The sequence below is a fragment of the Callorhinchus milii genome, unplaced genomic scaffold, assembly GCF_018977255.1.
Source record: "Callorhinchus milii isolate IMCB2004 unplaced genomic scaffold, IMCB_Cmil_1.0 Scaffold14, whole genome shotgun sequence".
NCBI lineage: Eukaryota > Metazoa > Chordata > Chondrichthyes > Chimaeriformes > Callorhinchidae > Callorhinchus > Callorhinchus milii.
The window spans coordinates 5659669-5683042 of record NW_024704755.1 but is presented as its reverse complement, the minus strand read 5'-3'; the positions used below and the strand labels follow the sequence as shown (position 1 = coordinate 5683042).

The 23374-nt window shown below is 42.1% G+C and overlaps 2 protein-coding genes across 2 annotated transcripts; both read left to right on the top strand.

The window, feature by feature from the left end:
- The first annotated feature begins 249 nt into the window (after nt 1–249).
- On the top strand, nt 250–13179 carry slc22a31 (solute carrier family 22 member 31). The gene is made up of 10 exons (XM_042340388.1): nt 250–295; nt 2403–2464; nt 5723–5826; nt 6189–6343; nt 6899–7067; nt 7617–7762; nt 8734–8842; nt 9183–9397; nt 10704–10815; nt 11613–13179. Exons 1-10 carry the CDS (start codon nt 250–252, stop codon nt 12016–12018), a joined length of 1524 nt encoding a protein of 507 aa, XP_042196322.1. The 3' UTR covers nt 12019–13179.
- Nucleotides 13180–22086: 8907 nt separating this feature from the next.
- mc1r (melanocortin 1 receptor) lies at nt 22087–23040 on the top strand. The gene has a single exon (XM_042340387.1). It carries the CDS (start codon nt 22087–22089, stop codon nt 23038–23040), a length of 954 nt encoding a protein of 317 aa, XP_042196321.1.
- Nucleotides 23041–23374: the final 334 nt, after the last annotated feature.

Here is a 23374-nt window from a genome sequence, read left to right as displayed (position 1 = left end):
TACTCAATGTTGAAGCTCACTCATGATTAATGGCACTTAAGGATTTACAAAAGCCTTATAGAAGCATACTCTGAGAAGGAACAATGGAATCAATATCAATCTTGTTTTTGAAATAGCACCTCATTGCCTCATCAAAACATCTTAAAGTGTTGCGACTGGATTTGTAGGCTAATGCCTTGGGAGAGAGGTGAGTCTGTGGCATTTTTGAGCTGACATACCTAGTCAAACTAGTCAGATAAATCCCTCGTTATGGCAACGTTGCACAAAACAAAGATGATTAAAAGTTTAGACACAAGTACGTTTGTCTATGAATGCCTTCTGTAATCCAACATTTAAGTCGGTAGTCTATGAATTCTGAAATTTATATATAAGAGTACTTAACACAAAATTAAGAAAACAATTAGGCTGCAGTTAGAGCACTATGTATTTCTCTGCTGCACCAGTAATAAAGGACATCCAAACTATAAAAAGGGAACATAGGACTATACCAGGGATGAAGGCATAATAATAATAATAACATTTGCATTTGATATGGCGCCTTTCATGTCGATGAGACATCTCAAAGCTCTTCACAGGATACACTGCAAAGCGGATTGACTATTTTGTGAATGTGCGAAGAACGATTGCAGGAATAATTTTAGGATAGGTTAAAAAAAAGGATCGGGGCTCTTCACTGGAACAGAGAATGTTTTAGGGGATCCGAGATCATGATTGACAGACAGACAGACAGATAGATAACCATCTGCAGAGCTTTCCTGGTAATTTATTGTCACGGTGACACATGCCCTTGCGTTGGTAATATCTGTGAAACGACATTTCAGAACATTACAACCGACTTTCCAACACAGTTGGAACGGTTTTCAAATGGAATGCAATCCAAATCCACAGTTGCGAGTGGATTTTGTGTTGTGCTCTACGTGCAGAGACCCTCCCCACTCAGCTCCCGGTAACGCGGCAAGAGCCAAAGCCCGAACGGGTAGAGCGGTCCTCGCCGGACATGCAACGGGAAAGCTGTGCGGTTTTAAGAGCTGGTTAGACTCCCGCAGTTACCACCCGCCCCCGCCAGCCCACCCGCCCGCCCAAAGCACACTCAGTGGGGTCCCCAAGCCTTGGCCGACTCGCCAACCCTAATCCTCTCTGGGATGAGGTGAGCAGAGGGACACCGCCCGTCCAGATAAAAACATCTCTGGAACGAAGGTGGGAGGGGGTGAAGGTGGGACACGGATGGGAATCTCAGTTGGGTTTGGATGCTCTTAAAAGCGCGGGGGGCGGCGGCGGTGGGGGTCCCCGGGGGGGGGGGGGAGGGGGTCCCCACTTGTCAGACACTGGGCTGAAACCCACACATATATATATATACACACTTGGCGCTTCAGGGAGAAATGTCCCCACAAAAGCCCTTGTGTGTGTGTGTGGGGGGGGAGCGGGTGGTGGTGGGGGGGTCGGTCGGTGCCGCTTTAATGAGATGATGGGGCGCCGCCCGGAATGGAAACTTTCCCCCCGGCGGAGGTGAGCGAGTGAGTGAGTGGGTCGGTCTGTGGGTGTGACAGGGGGAGGGTCCGCGGGGAGCGGGTCCGCAGGGAGCGGGGGGAGGGGCTGTGGTGGGAGGGTCCGTGGGGAGCAGGGGGAGGGGCTGCGGAGAGCGGGGGGAGGGGCTGTGGAGAGCGGGTGGGGGAGTGGCCGCGGGTGGGGGAGGGGCCGCGGGTGGGGGCGGGGCCGCGGGGAGCGGGTGGGGGCGGGGCCGCGGGGAGCGGGTGGGGGCGGGGCCGCGGGGAGCGGGTGGGGGCGGGGCCGCGGGGAGCGGGTGGGGGCGGGGCCGCGGGTGGGGGCGGGGAGCGGGTGGGGGCGGGGCCGCGGGGAGCGGGTGGGGGCGGGGCCGCGGGTGGGGGCGGGGCGCGGGTGGGGGCGGGCGCGGGTGGGGGAGGGGCCGCGGGGAGCGGGTGGGGGCGGGGCCGCGGGGGGAGCGCACAGCCTCAGCGCTCATGGAGTTTGACGGTCTCCTCCCGCAGGTCGGCGGCTTCGGCTCCTACCACCGGGCGCGGCTGCTGCCCGCCTGCCTCCCCGGCCTCCTGCTCGCCCTCAGCTGCTTCAGCCACTCCTTCCTGACGCTGGTGCCCGAGCACCGCTGTCGGCTCGACCCTCGGCTGCTGCCCGCAGCCCTGACCAACCTGAGCGGCCCCGAGCTGCTGAACCGCAGCCTCCCCCGGGGCGGGGAGGGGGCCCGGGACACCTGGAGCCGCTGCCGCCTGTACCGGTACCCCTCCCCCCCCCCCTCTCCCGCTCCCTCCCCCTCTCCCTCCCCCTCTCCCCCCTCTCCCTCCCCCCCCTCTCCCCCCTCTCCCTCCCCCCCCTCTCCCCCCTCCCCCGCCCCGCCCCCTGCCCGCCGCTCCCTAACGACACCATAGCGTGTACCCGGGGTTGGCACTATCAGCCCGTGACGGGCCTTCACAACAACATCGTCTCTCAGGTAAGAGCCAACGGGGAGACCTGGACCTGGTCCTCCCCGGCGAGGTGTCTGCTCGGCTGTAGGCCGGTTGGTTGGTTGTTGGCCGGTTGGTTGGTTGTTGGCCGGTTGGTTGTTGGTTGGTTGGATGTTGGCCGGTTGGTTGGTTGTTGGCCGGTTGTTGGTTGGTTGGTTGTTGGCCGGTTGTTGGTTGGTTGGTTGGTTGTTGGCCGGTTGGTTGGTTGGTTGTTGGCCGGTTGGTTGGTTGGTTGGTTGTTGGCTGGTTGGTTGGTTGGTTGGTTGTTGGCCGGTTGGTTGGTTGGTTGTTGGTTGTTGGTTGTTGGTTGGTTGGTTGGTTGGTTGGTTGGTTGTTGGTTGGTTGATTGGTTGGTTGGTTGTTGGCCGGTTGGTTGGCTGGTTGGTTGGTTGGTTGGTTGTTGGCCGGTTGGTTGTTGGCTGGTTGGTTGGTTGGTTGGTTGGTTGGTTGTTGGCCGGTTGGTTGGTTGGTTGGTTGTTGGCTGGTTGGTTGTTGGCCGGTTGGTTGGTTGGTTGGTTGTTGGCTGGCCGGTTGGTTGTTGGCCGGTTGGTTGGTTGTTGGCCGGTTGGTTGGTTGTTGGCTGGTTGCTGGTTGGAGTGCGATTAAAACCGAATTGGATAAAAGTCCAGAGAGGAACAATGTGTGAAGTTACAGAGGAGAGAGGATGGGGGGGTGGTGGGAAGTGGGGGGGACAAGAAGGAATGAGGTGTTTTGGTTTACGGAGAGGATTGTAATGGGGATCTGCACAGAATTACGTAGAAGGTTCCGATCCCGACCCCCCAGCTCGGGTCCAAATAAATCCCTGACTGCCCAGCACCTTGGGACGTCCCCCCACCCCACCCCCACACCTCGCCGCCCGAGGTGAAAGGCTCTATACCAATGTAATTTAGCGTTGTACTCCCCGAAACTCTGCAACGTTCTCCCTCAATCCCTCCCCCTTGCCCGCTCCGTCCCCCATCTTCAGGTCGTGTCTGAAGACCTTCCTTTTTGACCGTGTCTATGGTCACCTCCTCCCTTTTCCTCCCGACTCGGGGTGGTGCTCCTCCACTGTCAAGTCCTCTGGGACGCTATATAAATGCAAGTGTCGGCGGTTGCGTCCAGCGGTGATCTATTAGTGTCTGGTTAATGTTCCCTCTGTCGCTGGTGTGCTGGGTCCTAATCTTGCCATCCCCCTTGCACAGAGGCCGTCATTATTGCCAGGCGTGGACACCGCCACCATCACCACCACGTTTCTCAGGGGCGGGCTGGGGGCAAACCTATGACATTTGTTTTTCTTTTGCTGCAACTGTAACATTTAAAAAACGGAATTGGATAAATATTTGTTGAGAAACAACATAAAAAAGGGTACAGGGTAAGAGTGGAGCGGGAGTGGGGGGGGGGGGGGAGGGGGGGTGTGTAGGAAGAGATTTGGGATAAGAGCAGCAATCTACAATGGAAGATAACAAAATGGAATGTTTTTGTACCACTTGCTGAAAGTTGAGGTATTTTGCTCCTTTTTCTCTCCCAAAAATTATTTCAGCAATTTGCTAATTGGATAGTTGTTCCAGTCCAGTTTAGTGTGTTTCGATAAAAAGATTGTGAGCGAAAATGCGTGTGCTGGGGTTGCCTAAAACTTGTTAATGTTTAAATAAGTTATTAACTGTACAGAGGTTATCCTGGGTTCACTGGACAGTTGTTCCTGATGTTCTGCTGTGGTATTTCATGTAAGTATGTGAACGTTTGCATTATTGTGTCTGGTCACTGAAGACTCGTGGTTATATTGGAACTGACAATCCGATATAACTGGATTCACTAACTGTTGTTAAAAACAAATACTTTACCGGAAAATTTACCATCCACATTACATGCCTTTTGGTATTATTGCAGAAGTCATTCCAAATTCAAACTAAACGTGTAATATGAAGACATCGCCAGTTTAATAAATCTGTTAAATTTCCCATCCCAAAGGGATCTAATGGTAATAATGTACTTAAGACTTGTGCCATCTACAATTGTTACTGAGATAGCAATTAATTATAGTAGTAGTCGTGACAAGAAGCCCAGACTTACTGTGGTGTTATAAAATTCCGGATAAGCGTATCTGATACTCAGATCTGATCAGGGCAATCTATAACCCTTATGAAAAGTTTGATCCCAAGAGTGTACCTTTCATGTTTTATATTTGTGTTTGCTTCGAAAACAAATTGCTTTTTTTCATTTGCGTGCTTGTGTTGACAATAAAATGCTTCGTAAACAATTCTGTGAGTGTATTTCTCTTGCGATGTGCTCGGGCAAGGATTTCCACACAAATTGCACTTTAGGTAAAGTACCAAGCAATATAGTTACGGATGCGATTATGATTTGAATCTGGAGGGATTTACCAAATGATTACATTGAAGCAAATGTAGTTTTAATGTACGTCTTGAATCAGTACAGTATATTGCAACCCCAGTCATTCTAGAAATTATTTCAAAATGAATGTTTTCCTAAGTAAGAAAACATCTAATTCTGTATGTAACTTGGTATGAAAGTTAAACGTAATTGAAAGTCTAATTCTTATTTGTATTTCTTTATATTTGACTTTATCGGTACCAGAACAACAAGTGTAAGCAGCTTTGACTGAGAACATATAGCAAATAAACACTTTGTGTGATCATGACTCATCTGATTTACATTTACCGAGTTCACCTGACTTGTTTCCTCATAACACTATCTTTTGAGGTTTCGCTGTGTTCACATTTTGCAACAACGAGTTGCCACAAGCTGCAGATCACTTTTATTCTCAAAGTCTTGTTATACACAGCAATTGAAAGGAAAGTTCAGGAAAAAATGTATGAGCCATCCCCGAGTTTTCTTAAAAACAAGTTGCATCTAGCGGTGATCTATTAGTGACATTACTATTGAAATTTGAGTTTAGAAAAAACAGTCCCATTTATTGTAGATCTTCTTTTGACATTATTTGACTTGCAAACGACACAGGAGTTGCAATTTCGGGAAGGTGTTGAACTGAACTAATATACTTAACTAGTGGCTAATCTTTTTCTGCACATTATCTTACCAAATATATAAAAGACTGCCTTGTTGGAAAGGCAATACCCCTTATTTCTGGTGCAGCTTGTGGAGTAGGAAACCTAAAATAGAAGCTGGAAAATTTTAGATTCTGGTGATGATCCGCTGGACAAAATGCGGTTGTGTTGGTGGAAATAGAGGATGGTAAAATTTCACATTGGATAATTAGATTAAGGTGTTTTAATTTTTTTTTAAAGTGGAACCTGGTATGCAATGACTACTGGAAGGTTCCCCTGGAACAAGTGAGCTACATGGTTGGTTGGATCATCGGATATCTGACCTTCGGAACGGTTGCTGATAGGTAAGCCTTTCTGTCAGATTTAAATCATTGGCTTTCTCTGGAAAAAAATGTATTTATTTAAAGTCATTCAGGTTTTGAGGGCTTGTGTAATATCATTGGCTGTCCTAATATTGCAAACTATTATACTTGGAATTTTCAATTGTAAGGTTCTAAGGTTTTCTGTCATAACTACCATAGTGCTAAATGAAATGGGTGTCATTTTCTATCCCCTAGGCTCTTTCTTGCGTAATCTTTTATATTAGAGTCTTTTATTCCAGATTCAAGTTGAGCGCTAATTTGCCATTTTTCAAAGTGGATGTTTTATAACTATAATAAAGTTGCAGCAAAAATATTTAACATAGACTTTTTATTTCCTTCTTTAGACTGGGTCGTCGAACTACATTTATCCTGTCGTTGGTCCTGGCAATCATGCTTGGGGTTGGAGTTGCAGTCTCTTTGAACTTCTTAATGTTTATCATATTGCAAGTGTTCAGTGGGGCAGCACTGGCTGGACTTTTACTCTCTGTGTATATTGCAAGTGAGTATTTGTTGCATCTCCAAGAAACAGATTTACAACTTGATCACACAACAAATGATCAGATATTTAATTGAAATGAACTGGCTTCGAGATGACGTGCGAAATGTCAGAATCGAGTCAATCCTCTGTGGCAATACTCAGCGAGACTTGGAGGGTCCAGGGGTTCTCAGGTCTTGTTAAGCCTGCAGACCAAAGCCCTAACAGTCATAGCTGGTAAAGCAGGAGGAAGCTTGTCGAGCAGTATTTCAATGGCATTCAGCACTATAGTTAGTGGTAATTTGGTATTTTGTTTTCATGGCGAATATACACTTTCAAGACGTATGAAGGCAGCAACTTGTTGATACTTGTATATTCTGCCTTTGTCAGTAATATTGATGGTCTAGCGCAGTCTGTGTTCAAGATCAGCCATAAACACTGAAATTAAATTTCAAAGGTTTTGTTCTTAGAAGTTGAACTTGGAGAAATATTACTCTATCTCAAATCATCTGACTGTCTGTCCCATTGGAGTCATAAAATGGCTAGAATTTCCAATATTGTTTTTTATTCTTCCTCCAGGGTTGGAGATGTGTGATCCTCCCCATAGACTGATGATCACAATGATTGCTGGCTTCTTTACAGTTGCCGGGAAGCTGCTGTTACCAGGTGTGACTGAGTTGTGTAAAGACTGGCGAATTTTACAAGGTGTGGTCACTGCCCCTTTTCTGCTCCTGCTAATTTATTGGTGGTAAGTGTAAAACCATGACATCATCACCTGATTTCAAGGCAGAAAACTATCTTTGTACAAATGGATACTTCCCAGTGAACCTGGGAACATTTTTTGACCCTGTAACTGTAATTCAAAATTATTTCTTTCCTTGTGCATGTATGTTTTTTTGTCCATCAAGGACGTGTACTGGATCACATTAATGACTATTATTGACACAAATCGCTTTTTTTTTTTAAAAAAAGCATTCTTTCTTAACTCAAGCCCTGGCCAGTGCAGAACTTTTTAATTGCTTGCTTAGGAAGAATACTTCAATGGGAAATAGTGTTGGAGAGTGGAAGGAGAACTTTATATCCAAGAACTTTTTAGCACCTCCTATCAGGAGGTGCTGATACATTTTATCAGGAAATCGTAAAACACCTGACCGTAGCGGAAAGGAGTCTACTTTAATATTTTCCCGTAGCAGATATCTTTAATATCTCTAGTTTTTTTGAAGGGGGTAGGAAAGAGCAGAGAAATGGTTTACTTTGAAATAAAAACAATTTTGTTCCATTTTCTTTCAATCTGCAGTGTTCCTGCTGTGTTCCCAGAGTCTCCTCGCTGGCTTCTTGCAACCAAGCAGATGGAGAAGTGTAAGCAAATAATACGTCGTATTGCAGTGGGTAATGGTGTCGACTTGGAAGATGAATTATATGCTTCTTGCAATGTGCTTAATGGTATGTTACATTCTGTGGCTGCATAATGAGAAAATTGTCTAGATTACTAGTGTCTGCCTTCTCCTGTTCTTGTATTTTAGCTTGTGACTACTGTTGTAGCTTAATCTGTGAGGACTGCTATAGTGTATCTGCACTACAGAGAAAACAGTAAAGTGAAAAAAGACGTGTTCTTTTGATACCACACCGAAAGTTTTAACTATTAAGTTTCTGTAGCTTGGCTTTTTTTCCCCAAAGTTGTTTAGTAATGACCAATTTCAAACACAATTGACATATTGTGAAACAGTGGTGAAAAAATGTATCAAAATGCTTGGCAAAATATTATACAATTAGTTTACACTATACTAGATCAGGTCGTGTGTCCATAATTCTGTCCTTTTATAACTGATGTAGCACATTCTTGTTATAATAATAATCCTTGCATTTGATATAGCGCTTTTCACGTCTTCTAGACGTCCCAAAGCGCTTCACAGAACACACTGTAAAGTGAATTGACTATATTAGTGGGCGAACGCGGCAGCCAATTGCGCGCAGCAATGTCCCATAAACAGTCATGGATTGAAAATGACCAATTTATTATTGTTTTGTTTTTTTGGAGGGATTATTATTAGGGCTGTGTGTGGAGTAAGGAAACTTGCCCAAGGTTTCGCCCTCTGCCTGGAATTGAACTCGGGTCTCTCATTTGCAAAGCGAGTGCTCTAACCACTGAGCTGCAGGACTCCACATTAAATGTACCCCAAGACATTGGGACTGCAACTTGGTATTCTTGAGTCATGTGTTGATGTTTCTATGATTGAGTGACCTGTTGTGTGGAATTGAACTAGCAGACGTAGAATATCCTTCATTGACAAAGCATTGCATACTTTCTCACACTCAAGTCTGAAATATCTGAGTTATTAGATTTCACATTCCAAATAACTTGTAACTGCTCATTCTTCTTAAAATCCTACATTTTTTTCCCCCACCCTCCACAGAGATGGATACTATGTTTGAAAATGTTACCCAGCCTCAGTGGTATACCTTCTACGATATGAGTAATGCTCGAATTATTTGGAAGAATATCATAATCCTGGGGTTTACCACGTAAGTGTTAAGTGACTGACCTAGTGCTTGGAATTCATTAAAAACTGGTTGATCGCTTTTAACCTAAATGGATGTCTTTTGGACTAAAGTTTCCAGTTTATACTTAATCTAGTGCCCCACTATCCAAGCTAAATTTGCATGAGGATGAATGGATAAATGTTTTCTTAAAGAATAAAGGCTGGTTTCCCATAATTACCAATCAACCTTAAATCTGTGTTACTGTTTTACCATGAAATCGGCTGTATCTGTTTTGCCTAAATTCTAATTCATTATATTAACTGATATGTGCATCTTAGCTGCTATTCTAAACCAATGACTATTTCACATTATTTTCTCTCAGGTTCATTGCTGGTGGAATTCAACACTGCTTCGTCCAGAACCTTGTTGGTTATGACCTAAGTTTCTACTTCAGCTATTTTATCATTGTAGGTACTGAAGGTGTGGCCTGCCTTTTCCTTTATTTTACTGTGAATAAGTGTGGCCGGCGTGGCATCCTTCTGCTCACAACAATCATCACAGGATTGTCCTCGCTATTGCTGCTTGCCCTCATGCAATGTAAGTATTGATGATTACTATGATTATCCTCCATAGAGAATACACATTTTTTAAAAAAACTGTATTAAGTGTACACTTCATTTCACACTGGAATCCTTTTTTTACCCAGCAACTTTTAAAATGACATGACATTATTATTACTAAATCAGTGACAGTATCAGGAATCGCCTGTTAGTGTGTTGTTTTAGGTAGAGAAATCGGACTTGTTGAAGAAGTAGATGCCCTCCCTCCCCCCAATTCTGCAAAGTGTGGAAATGTTTTTTTATAATATTCTGTTCACCTAGTTTGTTGTGATCCTTGGCATTTATACTCAAGCTCTTTTAAAAGGGAACTTGAAGACCTGGATACACAACTTTTTTGTTTAATGCAGTTGATAAACAAGTTGATATATGTTTGGATTGCAGTGTTAACTGCTGACAAATTATGTGTGATTGTATCTAAATGTAATGCAAACATATTTGTGGGTTTAAGCTCCATATCAGGACTTTGACTGGTGTCGCTCCAGTGCAGTGCTGGATATGTGCTGCATTGTTGGATGTGTGTCCTTTTGATGAAACGTTAAACTAAGGTTCTGTCTGCCTGTCCGTAAAGGATCCCATGGCACGTTTTTTGAAGAGAAGGCAGTTTCTCCCAGTATCCAGGCCAACAATTCTCAAGATAAAAATAGTCATTCACTTCATGACTGATTATGGCAAATTGGCTGCCATGTTTACCTACAAATAGTTGCTTTTACTTCACAGTAAAATCTTGTAAAGCACTTTGAGATAGCTCAACAATGTGATAAGGCACTATATCAAATGCAATGATATAACATTAATATTTCTAAGATGAAGTGGCTACATGAAATGTACATTATAATCAATGCATACAACTTTCTCTGGAAATATGACTAGGGCGCAACGTTTACTCAGGTGTTCTTTAATGCAGGAATAACCTGTTGGACCAGTTTTCATATTGTAATATTTTTAAGGTTACATTTTGGTTTATTGTTAGTCATTTGTTTCAGGTAGTTTTCCATGTGTCTTAACATTAGATTCCACAATTTACTGTGGACCTATCTAACTTTTTTCTTTTTTTCTTTTTCATGATCCAATACAGGAATAGATCAACTTCCTCAACTAGTATCTTCAAGTTCTATATTGTGACAATAGTTGATTCTTATGTCAATATTGTAACCAAATTGGGTCATTTGTTTTGAAGTAACTATTATGCGTTGGATTTGATAAGATTTTCTTAATGTTGATGACAAAATTAAGTTGTAAAGCCTTCGTTTATTTCAGTATCGCTCGGTTTTGTTTTCTTGCAGATTTGCATCACAGTCTTGTTCTTGCACTTTCTATCCTGGGTCTTTGCTCATCATATGCTGTTGCCATATTAAGTGTCTTTTTTGCCAGTGAGGTGATCCCTACAGTGGTTAGGTAAGTACAACAGAAACAATATTTACATTCACTTCAAATTGAAGCTGTGGTTGAAGCAAAAAGCTTCAATGCATTTAAGAGAACGTGATGATGATGATGATAATAATAATAATAATCCTTGCATGACACATAGATAAGGCAGAAGCAAATATAAGAGGGTTGGGAGCCTGTGTGGAGTATAAACACAATCATGGACTAATTGGGCTGAATGGCCTGTTTCTGTGCTATATCACTCTATGTAAATTAATTAGTGTTTTACTTTTTCACTTCGAGTACCGATTATTTTGTTTTCATTTGAAAAGACCTTTAGCACAATAATTGAGGCTTTTGAATTAAAACTGGCAAGACAATTGTGGTACAATATAGTAGTTTTAATATTGCAAAGCTTTGGGAAGTAACTTAATTATTTAATTACTCATTACTTTGAATAAGTTCATGGCTGTGTGCAAATTGGCTGCTGTGTAGTCACTATGCTGTACACCAGTACATCCTTTGAGGTTCTTTGAGACATTTTGATGATGTGATAAGGAGCTGTAATCATTACAGGAGTATTATAACTTAAAATAGGTAGGATTAATACATCTATTACATTGTTGAAAATTAATGTAAAACTAACTCCTCCCATATCTGGAATTTATATATACCCTTGAAAAAAGAATATTGAAGGTTATACTAGGATTATTACTTTGTACTGTTATAATCAACATTTTTAGAAACCTCTTAAAAGGTGCTTAGTTCTGTGAAGTTGGTCTTTCCTATATTTTGTTTCTAATTGTTTAAAACAACTTTGTTCACAGAGGTGCAGGTCTAGGCTTAATATTGGCTATAGGCTGTATTGGAAAAGCAACAACTCCAATCACGGACCTACACAATAAACATGGATTCTTTCTTCATCATGTTATATTTGCCTCTTTCGCTGTCCTGTCGGTGTTGTGTGTTATGTTGCTTCCAGAGAGCAAACGCAAACCACTCCCTGAATCTATAAAAGATGGTGAAAATCAGAGACGTCCTCCACTATTTTTGCCCCGAAAGAAGGATGGAGTGCCTTTGCTACCTTCAAAACAGCACCAAGAGTATAACCCAGAGAACTATTCAAGACTTGTTACAGCAACTAAGAAGATGTTGACCCGCCATAAACCTTTTAAATCACTGAATCCTGTAAATGAAAGTGTGACTGAGGAGAGTGTAGATTCTGCTTCCTAGCCAGCCTTCGTGTTGTCTATAGAAATTCTATAATCTAATGGTGCATATTGTTGGAAGGCAACTAATTACTGTTTGGTCGTTGAGAAACTGACATGTTAGAAACTACAGACTAAATACAGGATCATCTCAAAAAGTGTATCGTCTAAGCGCTAGTTTGTGAACTAGTGTCAGGATTATGTTCAAAACATTAGATAAATATATTAGAAATATCAGTTTCTCTTCATCTCTAGCATTTAGTTTGCGTTGTGTATAATGACCTTTTCCATTTTACAATTCATCTTGGGGAAAATGAAGTCTGATTGTTACATTCTGATGTTTGCAGAACTTATTCTGTTTTAGCCAACTCAGTTGAGAGAGGGTTACGTTTTTTTTATTAAAAAGAAAAGCTTTATGTACAATCTTCATTTCCATTCACTGTTCTATAAAATATTTTGGCCTGAGCTCAAATCCTGCTTTGAATTTGTTTTTACTTTAGATTGTGAAAATTAAATTCTTACACTCCTGCTGATGTTCTGTTAATCAAACACTTGTGTGAATTGTTTGCACCCTTTTCAGCTGTATTGTGCAAATTCTCAGCTTTTCAATATCAGTTCCAGAACTCAATCTTCAGAAAATTACACATTAAATACTATTCCATGTGTTTTTTCCCCTCGTGCCTTAAGTGGTGTTGCTGAAATTTGGAGTATGTTGATATTTGCCAATATTTTGATTGATCAAGATTTCTTGAGGTTCCGGATGAGAGTTGCCAGATAAAGGGTCAACTACAAAGATCGTATTTGTTGTAATCTTTCCAATCGAGCAAAATATATATTGCATATATATTGGCTTCTTTCCCTTGGATGACTTTACTGAGATTGGGAATTATTCAGCGTAAACCTGTAGATGTGGAGTTGGAGTTGATTTAAACCAATATCAAAATACTTCATGAAGACTCAGCTGTACGGTTAGTTTTCCAAATTAAATGGGTCTTGTGGCTGATTTAACTGCATATCCATGTTGGATTATGCAAAGTAAGAATACCGTTTGAATGTTTCAGATCATTAGATCAATATTTTTGCAACTTCATTACAGTAGCATTCTACGAGAGTATTCTGGTAGGAAGAAATTGCTTATAATACATTTTGCCCGTAGCATGTATTATATTTTTAAAAATTTTAAATGTGCCAAATCAATTTAAATTTATGCAATCATTTCCCTCCTCTCCCCGCCCCCCTACCCTTCCCTCCCCACCCCCCGTTGAAGGCTACATTGGATCATGTGTACCACAACATTGTTTAACTAGGTTAGCAGTCATTCGAGACCTGTAATAAGTTTAGCCCATAACAAAATGTGGCAGTGAAAACACACAGTAGCTTAATGGATGTGGGGCATTTTACAGTATTTGGGTTTTAGTACTCAACTTAGTTTTCCTACTAGATTCTCAAGATGATTTTAGTTTTTAATAACTATGTCCAACTATGTGTACTCAATCAGTCTAAGCTCAAGCTGTCCTGGCTACCAAGGGTCTATTGCTGAAAGCATAATTAACAATGCAATTTTTCATTTTTCTAATTTGAGCTGTAAATGTTTAAATGTTATTTGACTGTTTTAATATGTTTTAATAATCTTTGAAAGTCAACATTTGTTTCTGCAGACTACTGTGCTTTGCCCGAAACCTTACAGGTTTAGGTTAAAAATGCCATAGAAACGTTTCTGGCTGATTCAGGAAAGGGGATATCTTTCGCAAGGTATCAATTTGTTCCTTCTTAAGACAATGGTACACAAGACTATCAATGCTTCTTGTGTAAGGAGTTGATAAATCTTGAATTTAAATGGCGTTTTTGGATGGGGGGAATTCATTTTACTGTTTTTAGTTTTTCAAAAATAGGGAAAATCTTGTTGATCACCTGCTACAATATTTTGCAAATAAACTTACAATGTGATTACTGCTTTAACTGAAAATAAATTCCATCTTACAGCAGTATTTATAATTCTCAGCAATAATATTGCCATCTACCAAGTGGTACTGATACCAACTTAGCAAATGATAGTGACTAGTGAATGATATTTGTTAAACCTTGTATATAAATGGTGTTGCTGTATAAATATCTGCATATGTGTGATACCTACACAGATGTATGTTGCATGTATTTATGTATAATATACTGTAAAATTCGCTCCAAAATAAAACTTGGTTACTCATCTCCACAATGGCTCTTAGGGTAGCGGCCCACAATTTTGGTCATTGATGAATTTCTGATGCCCATTTAATTGCCATAAAATTGAGACGAGTTTCACCAATAAGTTTAGGAAGCTGATCCTGCATATAGTATTAGATTAAGGAGTTTGTTCAATAACGCACTATTTTTATAAGATTTATACAGGTTATATACCTGCGATAATGGTCCACAGTGACATCTCTTGCACATTGCACAGAGGGTGCAGGAAAGTCAGCAACTGCTCAAGGGACAGTGCACTGTTCACTCACTGCTGTGAGGTGTGTTTCAGTGCTGATGGGTTTGAAAGTCCCCTCGGTTTGCTACACAATTTTTTTTCAATTTGTCCATGCACATAGCACAGATGTGGGATATTCTGCTTTTTAATGTGCTCACAGTAGAATTCCCTACACTGTTGGAGAAAATGAAGTGGAGGGAATTCAATGATTCCGGACAATGTCACAAAGTTAAATCTACAGTCAATAAGTACAGTACACAGTGTCTCATTTTGCCTGTAGAGGGCTCTCCAGCCCAAGTTAAGTGCTTGTGCAGAACATTTTTTAACAAAGTTTTTTTAAAGAATATATATATTTTACCACTAGAAAAAAAAATTCTGTATTTAACTTCCTATACACTAAACTTCTTAGACTTGTTATACATTTCAATGACCTTGCAAAAACTATTCATTATTTATAATCCTTGCATTTGATATAGCGCTTTTCACCAGATTGTAATTATTACCAATGCAATCACAGCATAATACTGTTAATAATCCTATAACTATCTACCCACTCTCGATAAGTATCCATTGATCAAGATTCTCAAAATGTATACAAACAAATGAACAAAATATACTCCTCAAAGAAACCGTTCTTGTAGTGTGTGATGACTGCAATCTCAAAGTACCCAGTGTAAATGTTGTTCATGCTTAAATCTTCTATCTCATTTGGACCTGCTCTGAAATCTGCAAGTGAGTGGATGGAACTATTTTATGAATCAATTAGATTATTTTATGTGTTGATCAAATATCCAGGAATGCTCCTGTTAATGTACCTTCTGTTCCTGAGAGGTGAGTTTAATAAATGCAGAAATAAGAAAAATAAAATGGGGAAGAAGAAACAATGTGAAACTTTTTCTTACAGTTTTATATGTAAGTTTATTTACCTAGCTATCGATTGATTTACAAAATAATTCACAGAATGTCAACCTATCCTTATCTGGTGTCGCATTTATAATTTTAACCAATCTGCCAATGTGTTATCAAACATTTACATTCGCTAGAAAGTCTCAAGTATATTGCAATGCATATTTTAAAACTTAGAATAACAATAGTTGGCATTTTGCATATAAAGTAATGCAACATATTTTGATTAAAATGTATCTACAATGTTGTTCTATAAATTGGAAGACCGTTTTTTTNCTGTTGGAATATTGGCCTCTTACATTGTTGCTCTAAGCACATATCACTGAAGGACTGCTATCTTTACACATATACACATACAGCAACGTGTCACAGATAATTGATATGCATCCTTCTTGCTTCAATCACAATAACTCGTACAAGAAATTCCAGTGTTTTAAATTGAACTGGAATCTTAAATTGAATTTGTAGCAGTCTTTCACTGATTTGCGCATTGCAAGAATGCAATTAATGCACGGATTTGTATATAAAAGAATAATTATAAATGTCTTATAATTATAAATAAATCAGATGACAGTGAGTAGATGCACAAATGCTTGTGTGTGCATAACCCCAGGTTTGCCCTTTTGCAAGATGTGTAATATATTTGGATCTTATCAAATTGAGGTTGTTTATTGATGAGAAAGATATTAATCAAGATAACCATGCTTAATCAATCAGATAGATGCAGACCTAATATTTGATGGATTTTCTGTTTGAATCCATACCAGGCTCCTCACTTCCATTACCCAGGTCTTTCCAGGCTCCACTGGTTCCCTGTGGCAGAACAGATCCATTTCAAGATCCTCAATCTTGCTTTCAAATCTCTTCATATCGTGGCACCTCCCTATCTCTCTGATCTGCTCACACCCCACTCCTCTACCTACTGCCATCCCTCAGTTGGCACAGATCTGCTGCATGTCTCTTGTTCCCCCCACTCTACAGTTGGTAGCCGAGCTTTCAGTATATCCATGGAATTCCTTGCCCCAATCCCTTAAGATTCCCTACCTGCGCTTTTGGTCACCACACCCCACCCCCCCCCCTTCCAGCTTCGAGACGTCTCCAAGCGCTTCACAGAATATACTGTAAAGTGAATTGACCGTATACTTGCGGCCAAAACGCGGCAGCCAATTGCGCACAGCAGCGTCCCACAGTTATGGATTGAGTGACCAAATTACTTTTTTTCTTGAGGAATTATCATCAGGCGTGCGGAATAAGGAAACTTGCCCAAGGTTTTGCCCTGCCTGGACTCGAACCCAGGTCTCTCGCTTGCGAGGCGAGTGCTCTAACCACTGAGCTACAGGACTCCACGCTGGTGTAGCCATGCTGCTGTTAAGTGCTCCTTCGTGCTGCCCACATGATGGGGTTCATAAATTCAAGTCGTTGAATAGCATTTATGTGCTTTTGCTCAAAAAATAGCAAAGTTTTGTTTAAACTTTGGAGCAAGTTCGAATGAGTCCTGCAATGATACTAGTGGAGTCAAATCTAGCTGCAATTCATAATTGAAAACAAATATGGAACAAACAAACTTAGAAAGCAAAATTGATGTAAGGCTTGACGTTATTTCCATGATAACATTTAAAGTGTTATGAAAACCCAAGTCAATACTTTGACCTTAAGAAGTGGTACTGTAACACATAATTGGCAATAAAATTTCGAGGTTGCATAAGATGAAAAATGAATTACTTTATTATCTCAAACAACAATTCGCAGCACATAACATTCTAGTTGCCCTCACATGGTTAATTTGGCAGAGCATTAAGGTTTCAATATAACATTACACTTGCATCAGAGCAATTAAAGTGCGGCAAAACTTCTGATGAGTTTTAGTTTTAGGGATAAAGCTGCCCTGTACAATCCACAAGGTAACCTTTAAATATTTACATTAAGCATGTTCATCACTTGGAGAAAAAGGTAGAAAAATGTCATGAATGCCCCTGATCTATGCAGGTAACAGTTAATTGATCCCTTCAAAAATTGCATGCTTGCTCCTTGGCATAATTTGATTTGGTCAATGTCATTTCTTGTTCTAAAGTTGTTGGCAGGTTCAGACCAAAACTACATCTTTGGTTCACCTTAATTTACAGACATTTCTGAATCTGGCCCCTAGTCCTCAAAATAATAATAATAATAATAATCCTTGCATTTGATATAGCGCTTTTCACGTCGGGAGGACGTCCCAAAGCGCTTCACAGAATATACTGTAAAGTGAATTGACTGTATATTTGTGGGCGAACGCGGCAGCCAATTGCGCACAGCAATGTCCCACAAACAGTTGTAGATTGAAAATGACCAATTTATTATTGTTTTGGGTTTTTGGAGGGATTATTATTAGGCTCTGTGTGGAGTAAGGAAACTTGCCCAAGGTTTCGCCCTGACCTGCCTGGAATTGAACTCAGGTCTCTCGCTTGCAAAGCGAGTGCTCTAACCACTGAGCTACAGGACTCCGAATATCCTGAAAGTGCTGACCTACAGTCCACACTAGTAAGGATTCTTATTTTCTGTCTTAAACAGTTATCTGCAAGCAGAGTTGTACTAAATCTTATTTAATTTAGTATTGAAAACTAGTATTGCAATATTTTCATCTCTCTTGACTTTGTAGCAAACATTATCTGTCAGATGCTCTTTCTTAACTACTCTTTACCCTTCAAACAATTAGTCATTCATGAATGTCGTATATGTTATGGAGCCAGTTCATATCCCTCTAGGCACTTCCTGTTAAATGTCTTGTTCGTTCTCTCACTGAAAGTGATCCAATGAATTGGCTGAATTTTCTTTCAGCTTATCTAATTCAAGAATTTAAAGCGAAAGGCATCTTCACTATTGTGTGGCCGGAGTTCTGAACAAATTGAGATTCTATGGTTGCTATTTTCAGAAAGGAGTGGGTGTTTAGACAGTTTAGTTAATTTTACTTTATTTGCCCTAACTTTGTGACATTATCACTGAGCTAACCAGACCCCACTGTCCATTAACAAGTTAGCATTACTTTGCAGGTGGCAATTTAGGTCACCTAATTAGAAATGTAGTTACACAAAGTTAATGTTTCTACCCATACAAATGCGCTCTCTAAGCCAATGCTGTGGCACCGGTCATTTTCCAAAGGTATCATTTTGGGAGAGAAATGGCATAAACAGGACACACTTCTGCAAAGTAGAATTTTTTACCTTTTTTAAAACAGACATAATAATGTGATTCCTTGCCAGTAAAACTATTCACGATGATAATAATCCTTGCGTTTGAAATAGTGTCTTATCACGTCTTCGAGATGTCTCAAAGCGCTTCACAGAATACACTGTAAAGTGGATTGACTGTATTTCATGGGTGAAAGGCGGCAGCCAATTGTGCACATAATAGAGTATAATTGGCATGCTTCAGAATTGGTTATTTAGTATATATAAAGGGTACATTTGGACTTCTGGATGTAGCTTATGGCATTCTTCTTTCAAAGTAGCAAGGATGATTCTAAAATTCATAACCACCTTATGAAGAAACTTGGTATTATTAGAGTAAATGAGCTGTTGATAGGAGTATTGAGATGGACCACGGGATCTTTTATGATCCTACATATTCCTATGTTTCTTTAGAGAACAAAATTTGGAATGTTGCTTGGTTTTACTACCTGGGGTCAGTGAGAAACGTTAAAGAACAATTCCTGAAAAGATTAAATGAGATGGATTAAATCTTTGAGTAGGTTATATATACCCAGGTGTCAGCTTTTTTTTCCTTTGAAAGCACAATGATCTTTTTAGAAATTGCATTGAAGGACAATGTTGGAAGCACAGATTGTACTTATTTTGATAAAAGCAATGCACAACTTGTCACCTTCTTGCAACAGTCACATTTGTTTTTACTCAATAAAAAGATCAGCATTTAACTCAAGTTTATCAACTAAACTTTTGTTTTCTCTTTGTTTCTGATAAGTGTCATATGTGAGCTACAGCTGTAGCCCTTCACTTCCATTTTGCCTGAATGTTACATAAAATGTGTTTGTACAATTTGAAAGGCCTGTTTTAATTCAATTATTGAAAGAATGTGGCACTTGATGAATAAATAGTCAGCAGTTTGGGGCATCTTTAAAATAATGCTTTGAAAAGTCGTTTACTTACGCACATTTAAATTTTGTGGGGTTTATGAGATGATTCATTTTGTGCCCAGTTTCCAAACTAGGTTTTCAGTGTAATAGGATAATATCCAATTTACGCTGGATATTATCCTATTAGCGGTTTACAACAACTGTCCAAAATCAGTTATATAATGTAGTGGTTGCTCCTGTTTACTTTTCTTTATCTTCAATCTTTTATTGTAGTAGATAATAAGGAAAACTCAGATAGGTACCACCACACAACTAAGTCTGTCCTGGATTGGAGAAATGTATTTGTACTCTGAAAGTAATCGGCAGTCAGCTACAGCTGTGGATTCCGAGCAATCCACCTGTATTTAGCTTGGCCCAGTTGGTAACACTCCTACATCTGGGTTAACCCAGATCTGTACTTCAACTCAGGGTTTGGGCTGTCACTGGAGTCCTGAACTGGGTCAGAGATGTGGTCTTTTGAATGAAATGTTAAATGTAAGTTAAATGTAAGTCTGTCTGTTCTGCAGGTAATTGTTAAAAGATTCTATGACACTTTTCAAAAAAAAAAAGAGGGGAGTTTCTTACAGTTTCCCGTTCAAGAAGCCACCAGATTAACTGATCGATCACAACACTGATTTGGGATTTTGTTACGTTCATCGTTTGGTAAAACTAATTGCTCACTGAAGCCAATTTTGTCAGCAAAAACACTACCTTTTTCCCAAAAACACAAAAAACAGTAATTACTATCAAACACCTTGAGCCTTGAACATGTTGGGTCCTAAAAATGCAAGTTAATTTTTGATCCACTTATACTGTGGTGATATTCCGTATTATTCATTCATTTACATGAAATAAAGGTAAGAAGAAGAATCCTTGCATTTGGTTTCGTGCCCTACCATGTCGGAAGGACTGCTCAAAGTGCTTCGGAGGAATTACTATGAAATGGAGTGACTGTGTAGATAGGATCCCTTCCCATTTTCAAATTGAACCTGTTTGACATAACTTTCACATCTCATTGAATAGCTAAAGTCTTACACCACTCACACCTTAAAGGCCATGAACTACCACCAGATTCACCTAAGGTGAGAGAAACAGAACCTTTCCCAGAGACCAGGAAAGTGCAAGTACTTGTGCCCTATTACATATAATGATGCTGTCTGGCGTGGAGAGTGCTATATAAATCCAAATTTTTGTTCTTGTTTTTGTCCTCAAATCCCTCCACTCCTCTGCACCCCCCGACCTCTCTGACCTCTCTCCTCAAAACAGTGCCCATTGCCTTCGTTCCTCCGGGTCTGGCCTCCTCCTTGTCCCCCGAGTCTTCCGCTTCACCTTCAGTGGCCATGCCTTCAGCCACTACGCCCCGAGGCTCTGGAACTCCCTTCCTCACTCCCTTCGCCTCGCTCCCTTTCTTCCCATTTTCAGGTCTCCGCTGAAGACCTTTCTTTTCGACCGCGCCTTTGGTCCCCTTCCTCCCCCTCCCCCTCTCCCCGGCTCGGCCCCGGGATCCGTGACAGTGAAGCGCTCCGAGACGCCGTCCGGCGTGGAGGAGGAGGGGAGGGGGGGGCGACATAAATCCAAGTAGTTGTCGTCGTCGCCGCTGAAACCGGTTGCGGTCAAACCTGACCGCAGGCGATCAAGGGAAGTCTGTGCGGTTCGGAATGCGATAATCTGCTGTCGTTCGTTCCGGATCGACTCGACTTGAGGCACCAGAGTCGAACATCAAGAAAACAGACGATCTTTGATTCCTTCCACTGCACATCCAACCATTCCTGAGCAACTGCCAGTCAATTAAGAGCCTGGCGGGGCCAGAGCTTGTGATAGGGGGGGTGTGGGGGGTGTGGGAGGGTGGAGGGGAAGGGAGGAGGTGTTTGGGTTCTGTGGGATGAGCTCAGATCTTTTAAGAGAAGTTATTTTTGAGAGCGAGTTCCCCACATCCTGTGTCCAGCTGCTGTGCTCTCCCCCCCCCCACACCCACCATCCATCCCACCCCCATCCCACCCCCACCCACATCCCACCCCCACCCACATCACACCCCCACCCACACCTCCACCCCTACCCACATCACACCCAGTTTAATGAAGCCGACTCGCAACGGAGAGCAGCACAGAGAGAGAGAGAGAGGGAGCGAGAGAACAGGACCTCGACTTCACCCACTGAGAGCACAGGACGAAGGCACTGAAGTCGACCTCTCAATGAAAGCCACTCCGCAGCCTATCCTGACAGCCCACACCCCCCCTCCTCCCGCTGAGCGCAGCTGATGAACGCAGAGGCGCCCCAACCCTGGAGGGTCGGGTAACTTATCCCATAGCGTCGGTACTTTCGGGGTAAGGGGTGAGGGGGGGTGGTTGGGGGATTGGGGGTGGTGGGGGGGCTTTATCTTAAGGTACCCTAAACGATTCGCGTCACTGAGCATCTGGAGGTGGGCACCGGCCACCCAGTGTGTGTGTGTGTGTGTGTGGGTGCGGGTGTGGGTGCGGGTGGGTGCGTGTGGGTGTTCCCCATCCTCTCGCTGTCTAACCCCCCCCCCCCCACCACCACCACCCTCCATCCCCCATCGCCCACCCCATCCCTCTCCTCCTCCTCCAACGTCTTCACTGAGCGGTTGACTTCCAACCCCAACGATGAACGTGACCGCTTTGGCTCCTGCGGGAACTTCGCCCGAGGACCTCAGGCTGCATTGGCTGCCGCACGGCGCAAACAGTTCGTCCAACATGTCGGCGGTGGCGTGTCAACATGTCAGCGTCCCAGAAGAGGTCTTCTTGTCCCTCGGGATTGTGAGTTTAGTGGAAAACATTCTGGTGATGACGGCGATAATTAAGAACCGGAATCTGCATTCCCCCATGCACTACTTCATCTGCTGCCTGGCAGCGGCGGACATGCTGGTCAGCGTGAGCAACATGGTGGAAACTATAGTTCTTATTCTAATGGAGCGAGGAGTCATGGTGGTGCAGAACTACCTCCTCAAGCAGATAGACAACCTGATCGACATGATGATCTGCAGCTCGATGGTGTCGTCGCTCTCTTTCCTGGGAGCCATCGCGGCAGACAGGTACATCACCATCTTCTACGCCCTGCGGTACCACACCATCATGACAACGCGGCGTGCGGTCGGCGTGATGGTTGGAATCTGGGTGGTCAGCATCACCTCCAGTGCCATCTTCATCGTCTACTCGGAAAACAGCGCGGTTGTCATCTGCCTCATCTCCTTCTTCTTCGTGATGGTGATCTTCATGGGTGCGCTGTACCTCCACATGTTCACTCTTGCTCGGATCCACGCCAAGAGGATCATGGCCCAACACAAGAAGCGAACGCTTCACCAAGCCACCAGCATGAAAGGAGCCATCACACTCACAATCTTGCTGGGTGTCTTCCTCATTTGCTGGAGTCCCTTTTTTCTTCACCTCATCCTCATTATCCTCTGCCCCACCAATCCATACTGTCAGTGCTTCACTTCGCATTTCAATATGTTCCTGATACTCATCATTTGTAACTCTGTCATTGATCCGATCATCTACGCCTTCAGAAGCCAGGAACTCCGCTGTACTTTAAAGGAACTGATTTGCTGTTCCTGCTAAGGTGCCTGGAACCTAAAAAGTGAGTGTTGCAACAGTCGATTTTTTTTATTGAAAAAAANGGTATGGATGTCCTTCCGGAGTTGAAGAGGCTATATAAATCCTGTTTGTTGTTGTGCTATCAGTTTAAGATTTTCTTTTATGACATGCTCGTTTGGTTTCACAGTGACTTGTTTCCTGTTCTACTCACACGTCGCGGGAGAGGAAGGGACAAGGCAACTTGTTTCCTAGTGCTGCACGTTCAAAGCATCGTGTCATTTCTATCTTTTACCTTAGGTAAAAGGTAGGAAATACACGATGCCTTGAATGTATATATATTTCTTACCATTTTCATAAT